At 38.8% G+C, this 20,068-nt stretch overlaps 1 protein-coding gene across 1 annotated transcript in view; it reads left to right on the forward strand.

Moving 5' to 3' along the window:
• SERGEF (secretion regulating guanine nucleotide exchange factor) overlaps positions 1 to 20,068 on the forward strand; it is a 160,504-nt gene that overhangs the window by 34,486 nt on the left and 105,950 nt on the right. Inside the window, 1 exon segment of the mRNA XM_075755026.1 lies at positions 1,690 to 1,850. Within this exon segment, the coding sequence (XP_075611141.1) occupies positions 1,690 to 1,850 (161 nt within the window).

Consider the following 20,068-nt stretch of genomic DNA (forward strand, 5'->3'; position numbering starts at 1 on the left):
TCTTAAAGCATTAAAACAAGTTTCATTAACCTAAAATAATGGAACTACTGTATTGAAAGACCTCACTCGTATTGAAAGTAGACTGTGACTGATTTCAGCTTTTCCCTGAACTGCTAGGAAGCTCCAAAGGAAGAAAATCTTTGTGCCCTTGAGAGAAAAGGACAACTAATTTTATCACTTAATTATTTCAGGGGAAGCATTATCAGTGAACTGAGAGAATGCATCTGAAAAACTGTTGCAAAGATTGGAGTAAAAGATACTATAGCTAGCAGATTTCCAAGGAAAATGCGTATACTTCTTGCCTATTTAAATATATGAAGTTAGAGGTTTCCACTTCATTTATGAGGTGCATTATCAGCTTAAACTCCACAAACCAGCAGGTGTCCACCCATCTACCCTTAAAGACAGTTTAACAGCACCCAAAGGGAAAGGGAGGTGTTGAGGTTTCCGAAGGTTTGTGTTATGGCTTGTGTTAAGAAAACTCTCAGTTGTCATCTTTGGGCAGTGTGACTGGTACTTGCTGCTCCTGACCCCTCTGTGGGGTATGTTTATACTGACTGTCAATGGGAGAAGTGTTTGTGTTTAGGCTGAGTTGCTTGACTTGGTCGTATTTTCCTCAAATCCACGTCATTTGGCTCAGACTTGATAACTTGATTACAATTCTGGAGAGGCATTTGAGGCTTGGCTGAAGTGTGTATGTAACTCAAGGTCATTGCAGGCTTCCTTCTAGGCTGGCACAGGGGTTGCTGCTTCCAGTTAAAACTGAGTTGAGAACATACTGTTTATGCTGTGTGTATGTAACTTTTTACATCGGAAGCCCAGAAGGGACAGCTTTTCATCACTTACCTGCAGAGATCTAGTTACTTCATTAGGAAAATAAAGCTGTCAGTATGATTTTTTTTTTTTTTTTTTTTTTAAAAATAGTGGGAACCAAAGGTAAAAAGCATTGCTTTATGGATGTTATCCATACTGGAGAATGCACTTTTGGGTGTCAGTCCTGCAGCAGTGACGCTGGTATAATATGTTGAGAGAAGGGTGATCCATATACTGCTGATTTAATTTAAAGTTATCTTTCATTGGCCAATGTGTGATTCCTGTGAAAACAAAGCGGTGCATTTCCAATGCTTAATGACAGCTGTGGTGGTGTTCCTGACTAAACAGTTGCTGTCCTGAGGGCTGTTACTCTGCTAACAGAAGTTGTGACAGAAGGTAACTTTTATCAGGAAAATGTAAACTGTATGTTAAATACAGCACATGGATGGATGTCTCTATGGCAACGACTGGGAATAGAGAAGAATATTTTACGTTTTGGAATAAGCTGTTTTATGTGTTTAGCTGTTAAGCTAAAAACATATCCTTTGTATAACCAAAGTGTATATATTGTACACAGAATGTCCAGGCTATGCAGCTTTACTGACATGGTTTCATTTATAGCCCAGGCCACCCTACAGATGTTGTTCTGCTAGAAAACAAGTTAATGAAGCTTGAACAATTGCATAGAAGTACATCATAATATGTCTTTAGTTAGTTCTAATTTTTTTTTTCTTCTACTCCCAGAAGTAAGTTTTCACCAAGCTTTTGAAGGTTTAGATAAGATGCATTAAGAAGTGTTGTTCTGTGCTTGAATTGGTATCCAGATGTTCCAGGAACCTAGTGAGTAAATAATTGTGAACTGTGTTTTGTATTTAGAAACTGGCAAGGTATTCACCTGGGGCAGAGCAGACTACGGGCAACTTGGAAGGCACACAGTGGTTCCCGATGGTCAGGAGGCGTGCATAGCATCTGAACAATGCTTGGAGTTGTTGTGTAACATCCCTGTTTCAGTGCCTTGCCTAAATGGAGCATCTCAGGTAAAGAAGAAAATCAATTACTATTTTTCCCAGATTTTTTTTGTGTGCATTAAAATAATCAGAACAATTTCCTAATAGAACCTTTTCAAATGCTGCAGCACAAGCCCTCGCTGCTCTTCCTGTAAGCTCAGAAGTTAATACGATGCAATTATTTCAAATTTCTTAAAAGGCTTTTGCATTCAGAAACTGATTTTTTCTTGGTGGAACCAGAGTTACCATTAGCAGAAGATGCCAAGTTCTCTCAGATATCAATGTGTGCAGGGATAGTTGAACCTGCAGTACAGCCTAGCAGATGAGCTGGGACCCTGCCCAGTTGCAGCACTACTTTTGTCTGAAGCCCTCTGTGTAACAGTTTAGACAATGGCCTTTCTCTAGCTGATGAATAATAATGCTGCAGCTTCTAGAATATTTCTCTACCTTGTTACATCCTTGAGTGATATTGGAGGCTTTCTTTTCATATGGCTAATTTGGTACAAAATGATTTATGAAGCGTAACGATGATCAGAAAGAAAACTTTACTGAAGTTATTTGCTGTAGTCTGATATAACGTGCAACCTGTACTGTCTACAAACCTTTTTCTTGGCTTTTTAGTGGCTGAGAGGCAGCATATGACAATTGGCCTGTTGGCAGGCAATGTGCAGGTCCCATCTGGATAGATAACCAGTCAAAAAGTATGTGTCTCCCTGTAGGGTAACTGGCAGTCAAAATGCAATGGGTAAGTACAGCTTGAGAGCTTTAGCTGCAGCGTACATACTGCATCTCCACCTCCTGGTCTCTGATGGTGAGACTTTGGTTAGAAGAGTCAGCCTCTGCCCTTTCCTGTCATCATTGTTCTGTGAATGTGTACACTCACAGATGTGAAGTGGAGCTTCAGAGCCCAGGATCCTGCAGTAAGGAATAATTTGTTTAGTCAGTGTTGACTCCACTGAGTCTCAATCAGTTTTCTCACTCATTTTGAGATGGATATCTCTGCTTTTGTCACTAAGTATCTATGGAGACCACCATGGTTGAATCTGTCTCACGCTGTTTTTCATTTCTGCTTTGGGCCATGCCTCAAGCCTGTAGTTCTGTTGTTTCTCGTACAACCCAAAGCCAAGGCAGCCGTAGCTTTTGTACAGGGGAGCTTGTGCTTGGCAGGACGAGTGATCCGTGAAGGTGAAGGAAAGGTATGCATTCAGATATATTCCTTGAAAAGGAAGAGAAAAACAATCTCATCTTCATTCTGCTGTCCTCAGCGCTGTTCCTCCTTATAGACCTTATGAGAGACCTGATTTGAGTGATTAGCAATGGCAGTGTTCTGGAGCAGGCATCATTCTTTGCAAAGCTAACAGCATGAAGATGATTTAAGAAGAGTGTGATCAAGAGCTAGCATCATTTGTACCCTAAGAAGAGCTGTATTGATGAGAGGAGGAAAAAGCAGATAATAAGAGCCTAAATTGCTTCAGTTCAAGATTACAAAATAATGCCAGAGCTAGAATTTGTACTTAAAAATTCATTAAATTGCAGTATGTAAGGTACGTAGTGTGTGAGCTGGTTTTCGTTTACACACAAGCTATCCCTTTTTCCATTTGTTGTTGTATGGAGACAAGGTGTGATTTGAGAGCTGAATTAAAAGGAATACAGAGAAGATGAGTTCTTTTCCATGTTTACTGTTCCAATTTGCTTGTTTAATGCAGAGCGCCAGTTTAACAGTTGAGGATTAGAGCTAATGATTTTTATCCATGGTCTATTTTTATAAATCACTTTTAATGATTCAACTGAATTTTTGGCAAAGTTGTGGTCTGCTGATTGTCTCTGCACTTCCGTTAATATTGTTAAAACCAAAATGGTGAAACTAATCTAAGGATTAGAGGACAATGTAAAAGACGCAATAGTTTAGCTCAAGGACAGCGCAGTAGATTTAACCTCCTGTGCTACTCTTTGTCTCCATGCCCGTGGCTTACCTGCTTTCTCCACGAAGGACCGGGGATTCTCCTTTCTTTGTGCTGAAATTGATATAATGTGTCTGTCTACCACTCCAAAAAATGATTTTTGAAGTGTTGTGAGTGGCCTATTCCATTCTGAGTTTGACTTCATCTCACTAACTCTTTTGGAAGCATTGACCTTGAGAAATACGAGCACTTTTTCTTTCAACTGAAACAATGGAAGAGCAAAAGCCTGAGTTTTAGATAATTAACTAGTAGTCTGAGTATGTCTTCCTGGCAGCTTTAAAAGAGTGTGTGGACTTCAGGTTCCTGGAGTCTCATGTGTTTAAACTTTTTGAATTATGTGACTGCAGGTCTATTTATTATTTTCTTCTTAGTGCTTTGATGCATAACCACCATGGAATAGGATGAGGCACTGAAAAGAAACTTCAGGCTGTAGCCGAAGTCAGTTGTGCGAGACATTATTCATGCAGTGCTCTTGTTGTGAGGCGTCCTTGATTGGACCTCTTCAGAACATCTGACTCATCTGCTGCCTGATGTGCGTTCATATCCACTGCTCTTCAGATGAAAGGACAATTAAATACAAATGGCCTGAAATATGATGAGCCTCTGTATTTAGCAAATGCTACAAAAACCTGGTTTAATGTTTTCTCCTTGTCAAAATGCTTTTCTAGTCTGTTTGATATTTTTGCTTTTAATAGCTATCATTTTACTGTTTGTGGTATGTTCAGCATGTCATTCACATTGCAGCAAACATTTGCTGCAGCAATAAACAAGTGAGAAGTCATTGTGCAGTGCTGAATGTTTCTTGCTAAACTGGATGGAAGGAAGGGCTACAGTCATCTTGTGTATGCAGCGCTATTCACCTGGAGCCATGTTTTCATCGTGTTCTTTCTCTAATTAAAGCAAGCTCTGCTAGACAGTTTTTCTGAGGAGGGAGATCTGAAATTTCAGTTAAGAAATTAAAAAAAAAAACCCAACCCTCTGTCACACTGTCACTTTTTGGGTATGTGTTTTCTTGGGCTTAATGCCCTCCTCAGTTTTACCATCGCTCAACTTAAATCTTGATGGTGGATGTAGCGGCCAGTTGTGTCAAGGAATGAAAATAACTGATGGACTTGTGGCAACCTGTGCCTGCTGTGTTTATCGTGATCCTACTATGGTCCATAATTCCAGTGTGTGCATTTGTCCCAGTGTGTGTATGTTCATCCCGCACGATACAGGTTGGTTTGGATCCTCTGTATATGGTTCCTTTTTTCAGGGAATGCTATCAGGAATACACACATTCTCATGGCACTCTGCAGTCAAAGTTTATTGCCACGCTTTTCAGTGGCAGTTGCAGTTATGTGTCATTTTTGTTTAAGTATTGGAAAGATAGCTTTGTTTTTAGTATATTCTTGGTTTTTTCCCTTTTTTCTTCCATTGATGTTGCAAAATGTTAAGCATCTACCTACAAGACAATTCTAAGATATCTGCTACAATGATAATTAATTGGTTGATTATTATATGGCTGATAGGTTGTGCTGGTTTTGGCTGGGATAGAGTTCATTGTCTTCATAGTAGCTGGTATGGGGCTGTGTTTTGGATTTGGGCTGGAAACAGTGTTGATAACACAGGGATGTTTTCGTTCCTGCTGAGCAGTGCTGACACAGAGCCAAGGCCTTTGCTGCTCCTCACACCACCCCACCAGCGAGTGGGCTGGGGGTGCACAAGGAGCTGGGAGGGAATGCAGCCAGGACAGCTGACCTCAACTGACCAAAGGGATATTCCATACCATATGGCATCATGCTCAGCATATAAAGCTGGGGGAAGAAGAAGGAAGGGGGGGCTGTTTGGAGTGATGGCATTTGTCTTCCCAAGTCACCATTACATGTGTTGGAGCCCTGCTTTTCTGGAAATGGCTGAACGCCTGCCTGCTGATGGGAAGTGGTGAATGTATTCCTTGTTTTGCTTTGCGCGCACGGCTCTTGCTTTACCTATTAAACTGTCTTTATCTCAACCCATGAGTTTTCTCAACTTTTACTGTTTTGATTCTCCCCCATCCCACCAGGGTGGGAGTGAGCACGTAGCTGTGTAGTGCTTAGTTGCCGACTGGGGTTAAACCATGACATAGGTTAAAATGTATAAGCATTGTTTTTACCTTAATATGTAGACACAATAATATTGAAAAATGGAACTTGTTGGTTTACAAAAAATGACAACAGTTACTGTATTTTCTTACTTCTCAGGGAAAATTGTGAGAGGCCTCTTTGTAAGTAAAGCTGTAGTTGAGACTTTAAAGGACATTAAAAAAAATAACCTGATAGTGTCACGTATACATAATTGCTGTGCATGTGGCTTTTGTATACTTAGTTGTTTGACTGGGTACTGTAAATGTTTGTGGCAGTGTTCTTTATTTTGGTCAAATGGTCAAAACAAGAAGTTTATATTTTTGTGGGAGAGAAACAACGAATTGAACTTTCCTAAACTAGATTTTACTGCTTAGAGCTTGAAAATGTATGTGTAGTACCTGATCCAATAAGCTACTTAAAAAAACCCACTTTGAGTGTTAGGGAAGGAGGTAAATGCAAGAAAGTCTCTCTCTAGTTTTCCAAGCTCAATAACTTTTAGATAATCCAAGGATATAGTTCAATAGAAGTGGTGTTGTGAAAAAACAAAAGTTTCTGTTAACTCTATCCCTTGTTCTTTGATTTGCTACCTTGACTCAAAACTAACTGTGCCACAGAAAGATGTGGGCCCTGGAAAAATTCATAGTAAAAGCTGATTCTTACTTTGCAGTACTTATAGCTAATAATGAAAACAAGCAGGGAATGGGAGAGGAAATAGAGAAATGACATGACTTCAGGTGCAACAGCAAGTCGATTGGAAGTCTGAGAAGAGAACTCCAGCCCTTTGCTCATAAGCTTTCTCTCTTGTGATATCACTAGAAGGGAAAGTTAGTTGATACCTGCATGCTCCAGACAGGACAGATTGCTACTACTGTTATATTTAATTCAGTTAGTGTGTGTTGCTTTCCCTGGATGTTAATTTAATGCTGTTAGATCTGTCTGTCTAGTGATTCTTCATGAGGAGAGATACCCCACAGAAGGAGAGGTAAAGTCCAGCTCACCTTTTACTGAGAGGTCTGTGAGGTCCTTCTGGACCAATTAATTAAATTATCCTCATTCTTAGGTTGAAATGATGTGGAGTTTCTCACAAGCAGTGCAGTGGGGTTTTTTTGTGTGTGTGGTTTTTTTTGTATGTCATGAATTGACATCTTTAACATGTTGGTCTTGATCTATGTCCTTTGAGAAATGTCATTGTTGAATTTTCCTTTATTGGTGCAGGTTGGTTTTGTTGTGCTGTTTTAGAGATGCAGTGATGAAAACGGTAATGTAGAGATGATCCCTTTAATATTCTTGCAAGAGTGGAAATCAAGTTCTTGGCTTATCAATTCATTTTAAGTGACAATAAAGGCCATTGAGAAGTGGGTTCTGAGTACAACTCACTGTGGAAATGAGAAGTTGCAATTAAGGATGAAAATAGAGACCAAATTGTTGAAATTATCATTAGGGGGGGAAAAAACCCACCCCGAATAGGATGTATCAAAAGAATCAAACTGCAGTCTGCATACAAAATAGGAAGTCTATGTTAGATTAGGTGTGTTTGTGTGATCTGCATGCCCTGTGTAGGAGAATAACACTGATCTTGGCAACACTGCAAGAAGATTGAGAGGAATTTACATTATATTACAGGAAATGAGGAAATGGGATTTACTACTTAGGTCAGTCGGTTCTCCCTGTCATTCTCCTAGCAGGAAATTGAGTGTGGTAACAAACTGCTGAAATTCAAATGCAACTTTTTGGCTAGGTAGTCATCCCATTTATTCTGTGCTTTTCTTACCCGTTAAGACATGACTGTGATTTGTAAAGAGTATCTTATGGCCTGGGTAGAGAGACATGTAACACTCATAGCAAAGTAATTTCTGGAAGTTAAGAATACTAGTGTGTGAGGCAACAGAGGTTACTCTAGAAATGTTAGTCTGCTCCATGAAAACCACAACTTAGTTGCAGTTTTATTGTAAATAATTTGGTGAAGTAAAGCTCAGCTGTTTAACACTAGATGAGAGGATGGGGAGCTTTGCTTTTCTCCTTGTGGTTATAAGCGGCGCCTAGATCACCAACTTTAGGCGTATAACTTTTGGAAAGCAAAGAGGAATTATATTTGTTCTCAGCACCGTGCTTCCCATCACCCATACCAATTTCCTGCACTACCTTTGTATGCCGGAGAGCACGTGCTGCGTGAGTGCAAACTAAAGGTTTTCCAATTATCACTTTTGCAAATGAGGGTTGGTTTAAAATGACCAAAATTGCTCTGCTGGGGTTGTACTGTAGCACTGAGGTGGCAGCCAGGGGTCAGGCTGCTTTGTAATCTATATGGGAGACCACAAACCGTTGATTTGCCTACAGTTTGGGTGAGACAACTGACATGGGATGAACTCTCCAGGAGTTGGATACCCATCCAGCATATGATGACTGAGGTGTTATAAATATGAGTGTGGGTGAAGCCTTAATCTTCATAATTCATAAATTCATTTTCCATTTGATAGTGTGTTGCAGTTAGAATTCCAAATTAACACCTCACTTGGAGATTGCTGAAAGTATCAGGGAAATGGAAAGAGACTAAAGCTGCTTGCAACGGTAGCCATGGCTTGTGCAGACAGGCATCAGCTCTCAGTAGTGTAGCCCTACACAATGAGACCAAATTGGCAGCTGTATTTAATGAGCATTTTAGCAGCAAAATGACTAATCTAAATTATCTTGTTTGTAACTGTGACCTGCATATGCTCATACTACATTCCTTAAATTAAAAATACTGACTGGGTTCCATCCTTTAGCTTGGATTGTTCTAATAACAGGGCACCATGACTGTGACTCACTCTGAGTTCAGAGACAACTTGTGACTCACCTCATTGCTCCTCTGAAGTATTTCTTTGCACCAAGACATGCCATGAACGCTCACTAGTGGCATTCACATGCATGATGCAGTTAATACCTGCTAATCAACCGTGGGGAGCACTGCAAAATTAGCTGCATTGCTTAAAAAATGTACTTGGTGTTAAGACAAAGTGTCTGTGAGCGGCAACCTTGGAAGGTGACAACTGTTAGTGCAGAAATCCAGTTCAGCCTCACTGATGTTGTTTCAGTTGCCTTCCTCATCCATGAGGAGCTTAACCAGAAAGGTTTCAATGTAAAAAAAAAAGTATCCATCTTAGTTTAAGGTGAGTCAGATCTAACCCAGGGTATGTGCATGGGTATGTTCCAAATCCAAGTGAAAATACGATTTGAAGCAAGAGGCTGGTGGAAAAGGCCCTAAAGCATGCAGTTTTTCATTCTCAATTTGTCATTAGAACTGTTACAGAGAAGGGATTAACAAATCAATGCAGGCTAAAATGAGAGAAAATCAATAAGAAACTGTAGTGAACCGGAACAAAGCTATCAATTCACAGGGTTCTCTGCAAAGAAAACTCATCCATGCCTCCTTTTATGCATGGAATAATAATGCAAAAAGGATGATTTGGGGTTAAATTAATTCTTTTTTACCTAGCTGACCCCAGAACTTTAGGTCAAGAAACTTCTGATGTAAATGATACTCAAAAAAAGAAAAAAAAAAAAACAAACAAAAAAAGAAAAAAAGGGGGGGGGGAAGGTAGGCTGGGGGAAATAGTCAAGGAGAAATATATCATTTAAGTTACCCTCATAGGAATTTGATGGAACACTCTCTTTAATTGTTTACCTTTTTGTATTAGTAGAAGTGACTTCATTAGTTCTTCATTGTTCTTCTGTGTCCTTTCCTTAAGGAGAGTGTTACTTCTGAAAAATTACTCCTTAATAGGTAGTATGCATTATGTAGCTGGAAAATATGCTGGACTACTGGGTAATGTACTACAGATGAATGAGATGGGGGAGGAGTTAGTGGTTCCAACTCTGCCTGTTTATTGAGTTGTTCTGTTGGTCCTTTCAAACTCACTTGTCACTGTGGGGCCATAAACTCACCAAGGTAGTGTTGTTCTGGCCAGCATGCAGACTGCTTCTCCCTGCTTTTAATTTAAAGATTTTGGATTTGTTTTGAACTTGGGTTATGCTTGTTCTTTTATGCTGGTGATGGTGTTTGGTTTTTGTCTGATGTTTCCAGCTTTCACTTATCAATGAGTCATTTTAGCTGTGAGTCCTGCCAGTCTTTCTGGCCTTTGTGCTTATGTTGTAAGTTACTGTAAAGCTACTGTTTAACGAAAGATTCAGAGAAGAAACTCATGTTTCTGCTGTGATGCTTAAAGTTGTTACTTTGCCCTGGCACACAGCAATTTGAAGACTGGTTTGCTGGGTAGCCTGCTAAATGACAGGTACCTGTTTGTCCTCCCACCTGGTGGCTCGTCTCCTTTGCCTGTGGGCTGCCTTGCCTCTAATTTAAACTGAAGTTGTCAAAGGCAGAAGCTACCTCTGAACTCTGTGTGTGTTTTTTACATGGTCTAATATAGCCTGTGCCTTTGCCACAGCTCCAGTGTTCAACCAACAGAACTTGTTTGTGAAAGGAGGAAGGACAAGAAAAAATAAAAATGATGCATCTAATTCTGTGAGGACAAAAATGCTAAACTGTCTCCTGTTTTAAAACCTGCCTAAGGGTTTATTCTTAGTCTCTTGGCAGCTGATTGCTGATGTCTCTATAAATTCAGTGGATGTCACATTTAATCAGATACCAGCAAAGATTGCTAAGACCTATGCTCCTGTTGACACCTTGAAAATTTGTTTTTAATCATAGAAAAAAAGCAAATATAAACCTTATAAAGATTTATTTCATTATCAGGGAGAAAAAAATGGATAGTTCTGTAGACGTACAGTTCTGAAAATGCCACCTCCTACATTTTGCCACGTTAGCTCCTGTTTTCCCATTCTTCCTCTTCCCAGGTGTAAAGCAAGTGTAAACAATCCCTTCCTTGGTAACAAGTGCTTAGGGAGCCAGTAAGGAGTTTTTATCATGTGTTTGTTTTACCAGAACATTGTTTGGTATCATGTTTGTGCTCTTAAGTGTTAAATTAACACTTATTAAATAGCTAGCTTTCCTGTTAGTAATTGCTTCAGTGGAAATCCTTCTGTCCAGCTTTTTTAAGTTTCCAAGGTTTACCTGCAGCCTCCACTGTTAGTTGATTTTACATTTTGAAAGTGTCAACCCATTCAAAGCCTTGAAAACCTGAGACCTTTGTTTATTTCTATAAAAAGAAAGTGAAAGCCAGGCTCTTCTGTACTTCACGAGATTATGGGGAAGAAGGGACGAAAGCCATCTAACAAACTTCATCTAACAGAATTCAGCCACTTTAATCCAGACAGAGATATTATGGTGCCTAACATCTGATTAAGTACTGTGACAAGATACATTGCAGGTGTATATAACTGTGCAATTCCTTTATTGCTTTGTTATTCCTTTATTGCTTTGTTATATGTGAAGATGTAGTACTTTGTGTTTATAAGTTTTGTTCTCTGTACATATGCAAGCATAGGATATATTTTTTAATTTTGTAATCTTATTTCCTTCTCATGTCTTCTCTGGTCCCTTATTTTGATTTTTGTCTTTTTTTTGTGTGTGTGCGTATTAATGTCTGGATGGAAGAAAACTTTTTTCTTTGGTAGTTTTGGAAAAAAGATTTATTACTTAAACGTACAAAAGTAAATTCCAGAAATAGCAACCGTGAAGTAATTATTTTCTTTTGTTTGACTTCTTGATCTGCTCCAGTTTCCTTTTTAGGATTTAACCACAGCAAACAAAAGATGAAGGCATCCTGATTTTCCTAAAGATGCATTTCTCACTGTGGTAATGCAGTTAAAATGAAAAAAGGAGCACCCACTTTCAGAGCAAATATCTGTGTATTTATAAAAATTTAGACAATAATTGTCTTACATTTATCAAAAAACATTGTGACTTTTGGGAGCCAATTTTTCAGAACTTCGTGAGGAAATAAGAACAAGAAATGAGATAGAAAGCATTACAAGTTTTTTGATTATTGAGGATGTTTCAAATTCTTGATTTAAATATATTTCTTCCTTACTGTGAACACCAGACAAGGGAGATGGGTCTGCTCTTCCACTGCATGTCACTGAAGCCTTTCCAGTTTGCTCAGCAGATTGGATTATTGAGACTACCACGATACCATGCGAGCAGAAGTTTGTCACTTGCCTGCATGCAAGCCTGCTGAGATCAAGCAATGCTTGTGGCATTTTTCAGCCTGGAGAAGAGAAGGCTCTGGGGAGAGCTTGTGGCTTTTCAATACTTAAAGGGGACTTACAAGAAAGAATGGGGACAGACTTTTTACAAGGGCATGTAGTGATAGGATGAGAGGTAATGGGTTTAAACTGAAAGAAAGTAGATTTAGATTAGATATTAGGAAGAAATTCTTTACTGTGAGGGTGGTGAGGCACTGGAACAGGTTGCCCAGAGAGGTTGTGGATGCCCCATCCCTGGAAGTGTTCAAGGCCAGGTTGGATGGGGCTTTGGGCAACTTCGTCTAGTGGAAGGTGTCCCTGCCCATGGCAGGAGGGTTGGAACTAGATGATCTTGAAGGTCCCTTCCAATCCAAACCATTCTATGATTATGGGAGCCTATAAGTCCTGCCCTGGGGGGGGGGGAATAATAGTTTGGGTTCAGCTGTTGTACCTGGGGTGGTAAGTTATACACATCAGACTGGTGAGCAATATTCTGTAGTTGCTTTCATGCTATCAGAATGCCTTGAAAACTCAGTGGATGAGAAATACTAGTGAAATGAATGTGTTTGCTGGAGAACAGAGGTATCATCTTGATTCTTCATCTTCTGTGGTTGTCATTTGTATAAGTTCTGCAAAACCGGCTGCTTAAAAATCTGGTCCAGTTTGCAGTTTAGCATACAGCCCATAGCTAGTGAAGGTGCTCTGGGGCCTGTGCAAAGGTAGAAGTGGTAGAATTGTTTCTGAATTGAAGTCTGGAAAGCATTACAGTAACTTCCCATGTTGGCTGCTGGCAGCTTGGTCAAATATGCAAATTTCATGCAGTGTATCATTGGTTGGTCTGATACCACCTTGCTTAATGCAGTACATAATATACTGGGGACTCTGTTGTGGATTTGTGAGGCAAATCTGTTTGTCAGCATCTTATATTTAGGGAAGTTGGCAAAAGGCAGTCTTTTCACCTTAAGTGGTCTGTCTCGAATACTGCTAGGAAAAACTGATTCAGGTCTGAAGCCTTTATTCAATCCTACCCTTTGTGTCATGTTCTTGAGTGGATTGTTGGACTGGGAGAACCTTTATTAAAACAATTCTTATTTCCAACACTGGGTATTTGAGAGCATAAGTCTTATCAATGATCTTATCTTGAGCTAGTAGGTGTCAACTTGTCTTTTGAAAATGTAAATTTGTCGCGTTTCAAAGGATTACTTTGAAACTGCATGCCAATTTCTTAAGAACATGCAGATTGGTTTTTTGGTGTGTGTTTTTTTTTTTTTTCTTCACAGTGAATCTAATGTTTTCATTGGGAATGCAAGTCACAGATTGTGGTGGGAGGGGATGTTGTCACTCTTCAGAAAACAAAAATCCACAATCTTTTCTTTTGCTGTTTCATGGCACCTGTTGTGATTTGATTTTTAATTCTGTTTTAAAAGAATACAAAATATTATTTAATGGTAGTTATATCATGGATACAGAAGTAACCTTAAACAAATGAGAAAATGGAAATCTGTGATAAGTCACTCTTTAAGTTTCATTGCATATCTCTTAGACTTCTTCCTCTTTGATACTGCTGATTCTACTCAGTATTTGTATCTGGCATGTACATTATGCAGAATTGAGGCTAAGAAAAATATAGAGACTTGTAGAAATGCATTTACATGGTCAGGCATAAAACTTTCCATGGATTTCCTTTTTGTTCAGTTTAGATGTTAGACAGAAGTCTCCTAAACAGAACATAATGTTGAGATTTGCAGCCTCAGAAAATGAGAGAATACTTGGAAGAGAGTAATAGGAGGCTCTGTTTTGGTTCAGCAGTTTGCCTTAAGTCTTACAGGATTGACTTACTGTCCCTGGTTTTCCTTGCCACAGCAAATCTGAAATACAGACCGCTTGGAGGGGCATGAAAAGCAAAATGCTTATGTCTTTTTATTGTGAAAAGATTAAGATGGTATTTGTGAATTACAGTGATGCTATTTAATCATCTTAAGATACAATTGTTTTAGCTTAGCTGAGAAGCTGTTCAGAAATATGAAACGGGACATGATGTGAATTTAATGTCTTTCATGTTTGAGAGAGAGTGTCCCACCCCCACCTTCTCAACAACTGAGGACAGTATAGTATCCTGTTTTGCCTTTCTGCATGGTACATGGAGACATCTATAATGTCTTGTGACCAAATGGTTTGGGAGTGCGCTAAGACTGACAGTATTCAGCATCTTCAAGGATGACTGGTTTTGTGTGTGAGGCTTCCATTTGCAGTCAGATTGGCAGAAAGCCAGTGAGAAAAGAGCATTTATTCACTTATGTTGAGTTCATGCTCAGCATGCCATACTGGAGAGAATTCTAATAAAGTCATTTTATCTGAGGACTTCAAATTTAGTAATGCTAAGTACATGAGGGACTACTGATGTACCACTGCTGAAATTAAATATACGTTCCAGGTTGCTCTTTCAACCTTTTTTGCCTGTACTCTCCTCCTTAGGCTTTACTTACTGGCAGCTTCTTTTAGATACCTGTGTTACTACAGGGATTTCAAATTTTTCTGCTGCTTATTATCTTTTTGGCAACAGGTAACATGCTTCAGAAACATCTCTTCCCATTCAGTGAAACTATATGTGCTTTCTCTTTGAGTCCTGTGACTGAAAGAGAAACATTCTGCTTTCTCTTCTTTTGTTGCTACTGGGCTAAGCACTCAATTTTGATAGTTTGAGAAAGGAGGACCAAATTCTGAAATGCTTTTTATTCATGGCAGATAAATGTGAATCACTTGTGTGCTTATACATTTATCGAGAGAAATGTGTAATATACCAAATAATGCTCATGCTTGGAATCCATCTGCCTTTCTTATTTTCTTTTGTATCCAGTACTATATGTTGGCTGATATTCAAGGATAAAATGAATTAAAAACATTAAAACACTTGGAATGGTGATGCTGAACTAGTTTTATGTTTGAGCTAACAAAAATGAATCTATAAATTCTAGATTTGCTCTTCAATGAGGCTCTTTTAATGTCACTTAGTAATTTTTAATTGAATTCATGGTAAGACAGATGTCAGAAGTGGTAAAAATACAGGTGGTGTGCTTGTGTTATTACATGTAATTTAAATATACCTAGGACCCATGATTGTTTCATTTCTGAGTTGCATCTTCCAACAGTTCAGGTAATTTTCTTTCACTTGTAATTTATTTAACAAAGATCTCTCATGCAGGACCATAATCATTACACATGCCTTAGCTGAAGTTTCCTTGTGAGATATTTTGCTTCTGTGTTTTTTTCCCCATTTCTTTCTCTTGCAGTCTTGCCCAAGAGAGTTGTTCTTGTGTAGACCCACTGAGAGCCATCTGGTGTGGCTGCTGGGAAGCCAGCCCTGCGCACCTAAACAAGGCTGTCACACTGTTCACATTTGTCATAGTGCTGGACCTGCACCTGTGGGAGATGGTCTGCAGAGACAGCTTTGTTACCTTTTAAAAAAATGGGCGTTTGGTTGTAAACTTTTGGCTGCTTCTATGTGTTATTTATCAGAGAAAAGACTTTCTCCAAACTTTGGGGAAAAGGAGTGTTCAAGTAACTATAAGCAGATGTCCTTGGCATTTGAAAATTCTTTAAGGTCTACAGTCTGTTTGGACCTTTCTGGGATAGCATTTAGGCCCGCCAGTCAGTATCTCAAGGACACTTTTTTGTATATTCTATACATCCTCCTGTTTTTAGAGAGAAGAAACTTCTATACTGCAGAAGGATATGGCTTTTTATTCGTCCTTTTTTCAGTTAAGGGCGATTTCTCAAGGTGAGATGCAGTAGCGCTGTATTTCCCCTGGATCAGTGTCAGACTTTTCAGCTGAGTTTTAGACCTGACCTGCCTGATCTTTAAATAATCTTTTCCTTCCTCTGGCAATGTAGCAGCACGTTTCCCGCACTCTCCCTGGGCAGATTCTGCTGCCAGAGTTGCTAAAATGAATAAAAGACTTAGTGGTCAATAGTTGCATTCTGGCCCTCTTTCTCAAAGCATAAACTCTGCTACATGTAGAAAAGTCCCCAAATGTTTCTCTCCTGTCCTTCTGTCTTTGTAACGCACTTCAAGCCTCGCATTACTGGATGGAGATGTGTGAAAAATTGAAGACCAGCATATTGCCAATTGCCAATCATAGCAAGGCAAACTGCATGCTTCTGGGAGAGCAGAAGGAATGCACCAGTGGTTTTAGATGACTACAAAATTATTTTATTAGGCAAGTGTGCAGTAAGCTCAACTGCGTCTTCCCATCTAGAAGAGGCAAAGAATCTGTTGTTCATACTCCTGCTCTTGTCTCACTGCTGTGCTAAAATCAGAGTGTCATGCACCTGCCTTCTGCCCTGAATCACGTCCCAGTGGGCAGGCTTTTCAAATGATCTTTGCAGGTGAGCTGTCTTGGAACAGCAGCATAGTTCAAAGCATATCTTAAGAAAACAGCTGACAAAAGAAGAGGGGTAAAACCCACATGGTTAAACAGAAGGAAGCGGTAATGCTTAGGTCTCTGATGGACAGAGTAGAATAAAAGGGATAAGTTAAAAAAACAGCAAGCATTCCTATGTGCAGTACAACACTTCATAGTAAATCTCCTGTATAGAATCCTTTGGGATTTGTTTGCAGACAACACAGCTGTATAGTACTCTTGACCCAGAAACTGCATTTTAGGTCTCCAGTCAATTGCAGTGTTGGTGTAGAGAGGTGCGCTTTAAAGTCAGCGGAGCTCTACAATACCCAGTGGAGTTGTCCACCATGTTGTAAAGCCCTACGATCATGTGGTTTCTGGTGGCTGTCGTAAACTAATAATATAAAATATATCTGAGATTCATTTATGATATTGATCATCTGAGAGGTTGAGTAGTGTGTTAATCCAAGCTTTTCTTGAAAGTCTTGTGATAATTGTTGCGTGTTTTTTTAAAAGATATCTTGAAATCTGGTTTATAAAAAAAAATCTTAAAAACCTGAAACTTTGGGTTTTAATGCCAAAGTGAAATAGCAGGATTGCAGCCCTGTGATTTTGTATTAAGAAAAACCCTCTTGTTTTTAAAGTAGCTTCACAATACTGTCGTAGCTTCAGCCGAGTTTCTAAAATGTTTTTGGATAACAGTATTCCAGTTGTCATTTGACAAGCATCCAGTTTTACATTGAGGTATGCAGAGTATGCTTGATTAGGCCTATTGATTTGAGAAGTAAGGTAAAGCTGAAGATGATTAAGTGTAACAGGTTTTAGCTCAATGTAAATGTTTTTAAGGAATTAGACACTTATGAGAAAGGATAAGCATACAGGCTCTGTCTCTTAGGGACAAGTGAATGAATTGGCTAATAACATGGTCAATGAAATGGCGAGAGAAGTAAATGCTTGTTGTCAAGTCTTTCTGTAATTGAAGAGGACAAAAAATGAAGACAGTTTTAAAATGTGCTGCTGCGTTGCTTTGTGTTTTGTCGCAGCTTGCATTTCACGTGGTATGGTATAGGTTGTTAGTGGCTGCTAAGGCTGACATGATTTTTTTGGTTTTTTTATTGGATTTGAGAAATCTTCTGGATTTGGGCCAGAGCGCTATGTGTTCCAGTAAATGACTAAAAGTAAAATTATGTCTAAATGACTCTTTCACTGATATCTAAGCCACTGGAATATGTGTTATTACAGAGACTGAAAAATTACTTAATCATTTCAGAGAGCTTTATTTTAGTTAATGTAACCCTCTTCTTCATTCTAATACTGATTTGGTCTCTGATCTATTGGATTCAGTAAGTATTTGAAGTTTGAATTTCCCGTGACCTATGTCATGTTAATGTGTCTTTAATGCTTGGAAAGTGTAATTTATTCTTGTGAAGGTTTGCAGAGTAATAGCACATAGCTCCTTAGAGAAGAGCGAACTTTAACAGCAATATTATGAACCTAACTCAGTGTAATTTAATGTTGCTGTAGCTGCTGTGTATGAAGGCAGCATAGCATTTTCTGTTTTAGCTTTCTGTTTGGTTTCCAAAATTTCTTAAAGTAATTTGCCATTCAGGAGAGAAACTTCCATGTTTGCCCTCTATTGTGAATTGGTTTTGTTTTTGAAACAGTGACCAAAACCAACCTGTTCATCCTTAAATCGTAGGAGACTTGTTCTGCCCTTGAGTAGCATTGATAATGTTGGAAACATAAGATGGGTTATCCTGAGTAAATACTTACAGAAAATGGAAGTTACCTCAGAAAAATCTCACATGAGATGATTAGTTTCTTTGAAGACCACGTATTTGTTTTAAGAGCTGAAAGTTTGGGAGGTTTTTTGAGGCATTAACTTTCTTGGTACCTTGTTTACTGTTAACTGAAACTGATAGATGAAAATCTCACAATTAAGATCTTACTAGGCTTATTCAGCATGGAGAAGAGAAGGTTTCAAGGGCACATTAATAGCAGCCTGCCAGTACCTACAAGGATGTTCATCAAGAAGATGGAGTTGGGCAGGAGGATGAGAAACAAAGGACACAAATTAAAATGTGAGGTTCAGACTTAATGTAAGGAAAAACTTTTTCACCATGAGGACAATCCAGCAGTGGAACAGGCTGCCCAGGGAGGTTGTACCATTTCCATTCTTATGGAATGGAAAAGACTCATCTGGATAAACCCAAGCAATGTGATCAGATTTCAGAGTTGACTTGGCTGTGAGGAGGAGGTTGGACTAGAAATCTCCTCAGTCCCATCGAACCTGAATTATCCTGTGATCCTAAGGTTTTGTTTCTATCCTCAGACCTGTTTCCACACATACTTAAAATTCAGAATGATGAAGCTTCAGTTCACTGCTGTAATATAACAAGATGTCAGAAGGATGAGTTTTCAGGTCATTTGTTGAGATGCACTGGGCAAGGCTCAAATTAAGTTCAGTTTGCAGAAGTGATGCTTCTTACTGGGAAAACACCTAACAAGAGAAGGAAATTAAAGAAATCATGCTGTGTCTTCCAGTCAGCTATAATACACGTTTTGGGTGCAGCAAAATGTATAGAAGCATTATGTAAGTAGTTCAGAGCTCTCAATGTGCCCCTCTGGATAAAATAAAGGTGCTTGTATCACTCTGATAGAGTAGAAGCTGGCATCTTCTTTCCAGTACTGGCTTGTGGAGAGGAAGGCTGTAACTGAAATAGCAACTTGGAAAAAACTGCTTCATGGTTCAGTGGTTCTTTGTTGTTATTTTGTTTTAGCCCAGAAGCACTAAAATTAGCTGTCCTTTCCTCTTTGTTCTTATTTTCTTTATACTCCAAAGTTTGCAAAGTAGAAAATGTTTTGGGAAGCTACTCTGCAGTTTAACTATCCATACACTGAAAATCAGAGCCCTTGACCTGGATGCTTAAAATGATAATTTGATTTTTCAGGGTTTGTTCTGCTGTTTCTCTAGTTATATGTCATTTTCTAGCATAAATTGCTCTTTGGTTATGTAAAATTAAGTCTTATTGGTTTATGCTGACAGTTTTGCTTTAAATTTGTAAGAATAATTTTAATTCTGTGCCCTTCTCACTGTCCTCTGTTTTCATTTGAGTAGTAATAGATGCATAGTCTGTGTGACAGATATGCTATTGAAATTAGTTCACTAAAAACAGAGCCTCTGCTCTTCAGAAAATTAAAAAACCTGATGTCTGCAATGTTGTGTTCTTCTGCAAAGGTAAACAGAAAACTGAAAGGAGACAGAGTTGTTTAGAGGTGACACAGATGTGACTTTGTCATCATTAAAATGTTTCTTGGAAAAGACTATCCTGTTTCATGAGAATCATTTTTATTTGAGTGTTTTCTTCTGAGTTGCAGTATTAGCCATCTAGAATCATGTATGCTGTCTGCAGTTCTTTTTAAGGATTTTTGCTTGTCTGAAGAAGTTCCCTTTATTTTTGTTTGTTCTCAGTGGTATATATGAGCCTTTAAACACAAAACTAATCTTTTCACCTCAGTTACTCTTGACACGTTAAGTCAGCTTGATCCACAATAACTGTGCTAGAAGTAAAGCTTTTGTTTTTAATTTATTTATTTTCTACTTATGCCTGGACTTTGGGTTTGAATTAAAGGCCTCACAATCAATTTTGTGGAAAACC

The sequence above is a fragment of the Balearica regulorum genome, chromosome 5 (genome assembly GCF_011004875.1).
Source record: "Balearica regulorum gibbericeps isolate bBalReg1 chromosome 5, bBalReg1.pri, whole genome shotgun sequence".
Lineage (NCBI taxonomy): Eukaryota > Metazoa > Chordata > Aves > Gruiformes > Gruidae > Balearica > Balearica regulorum.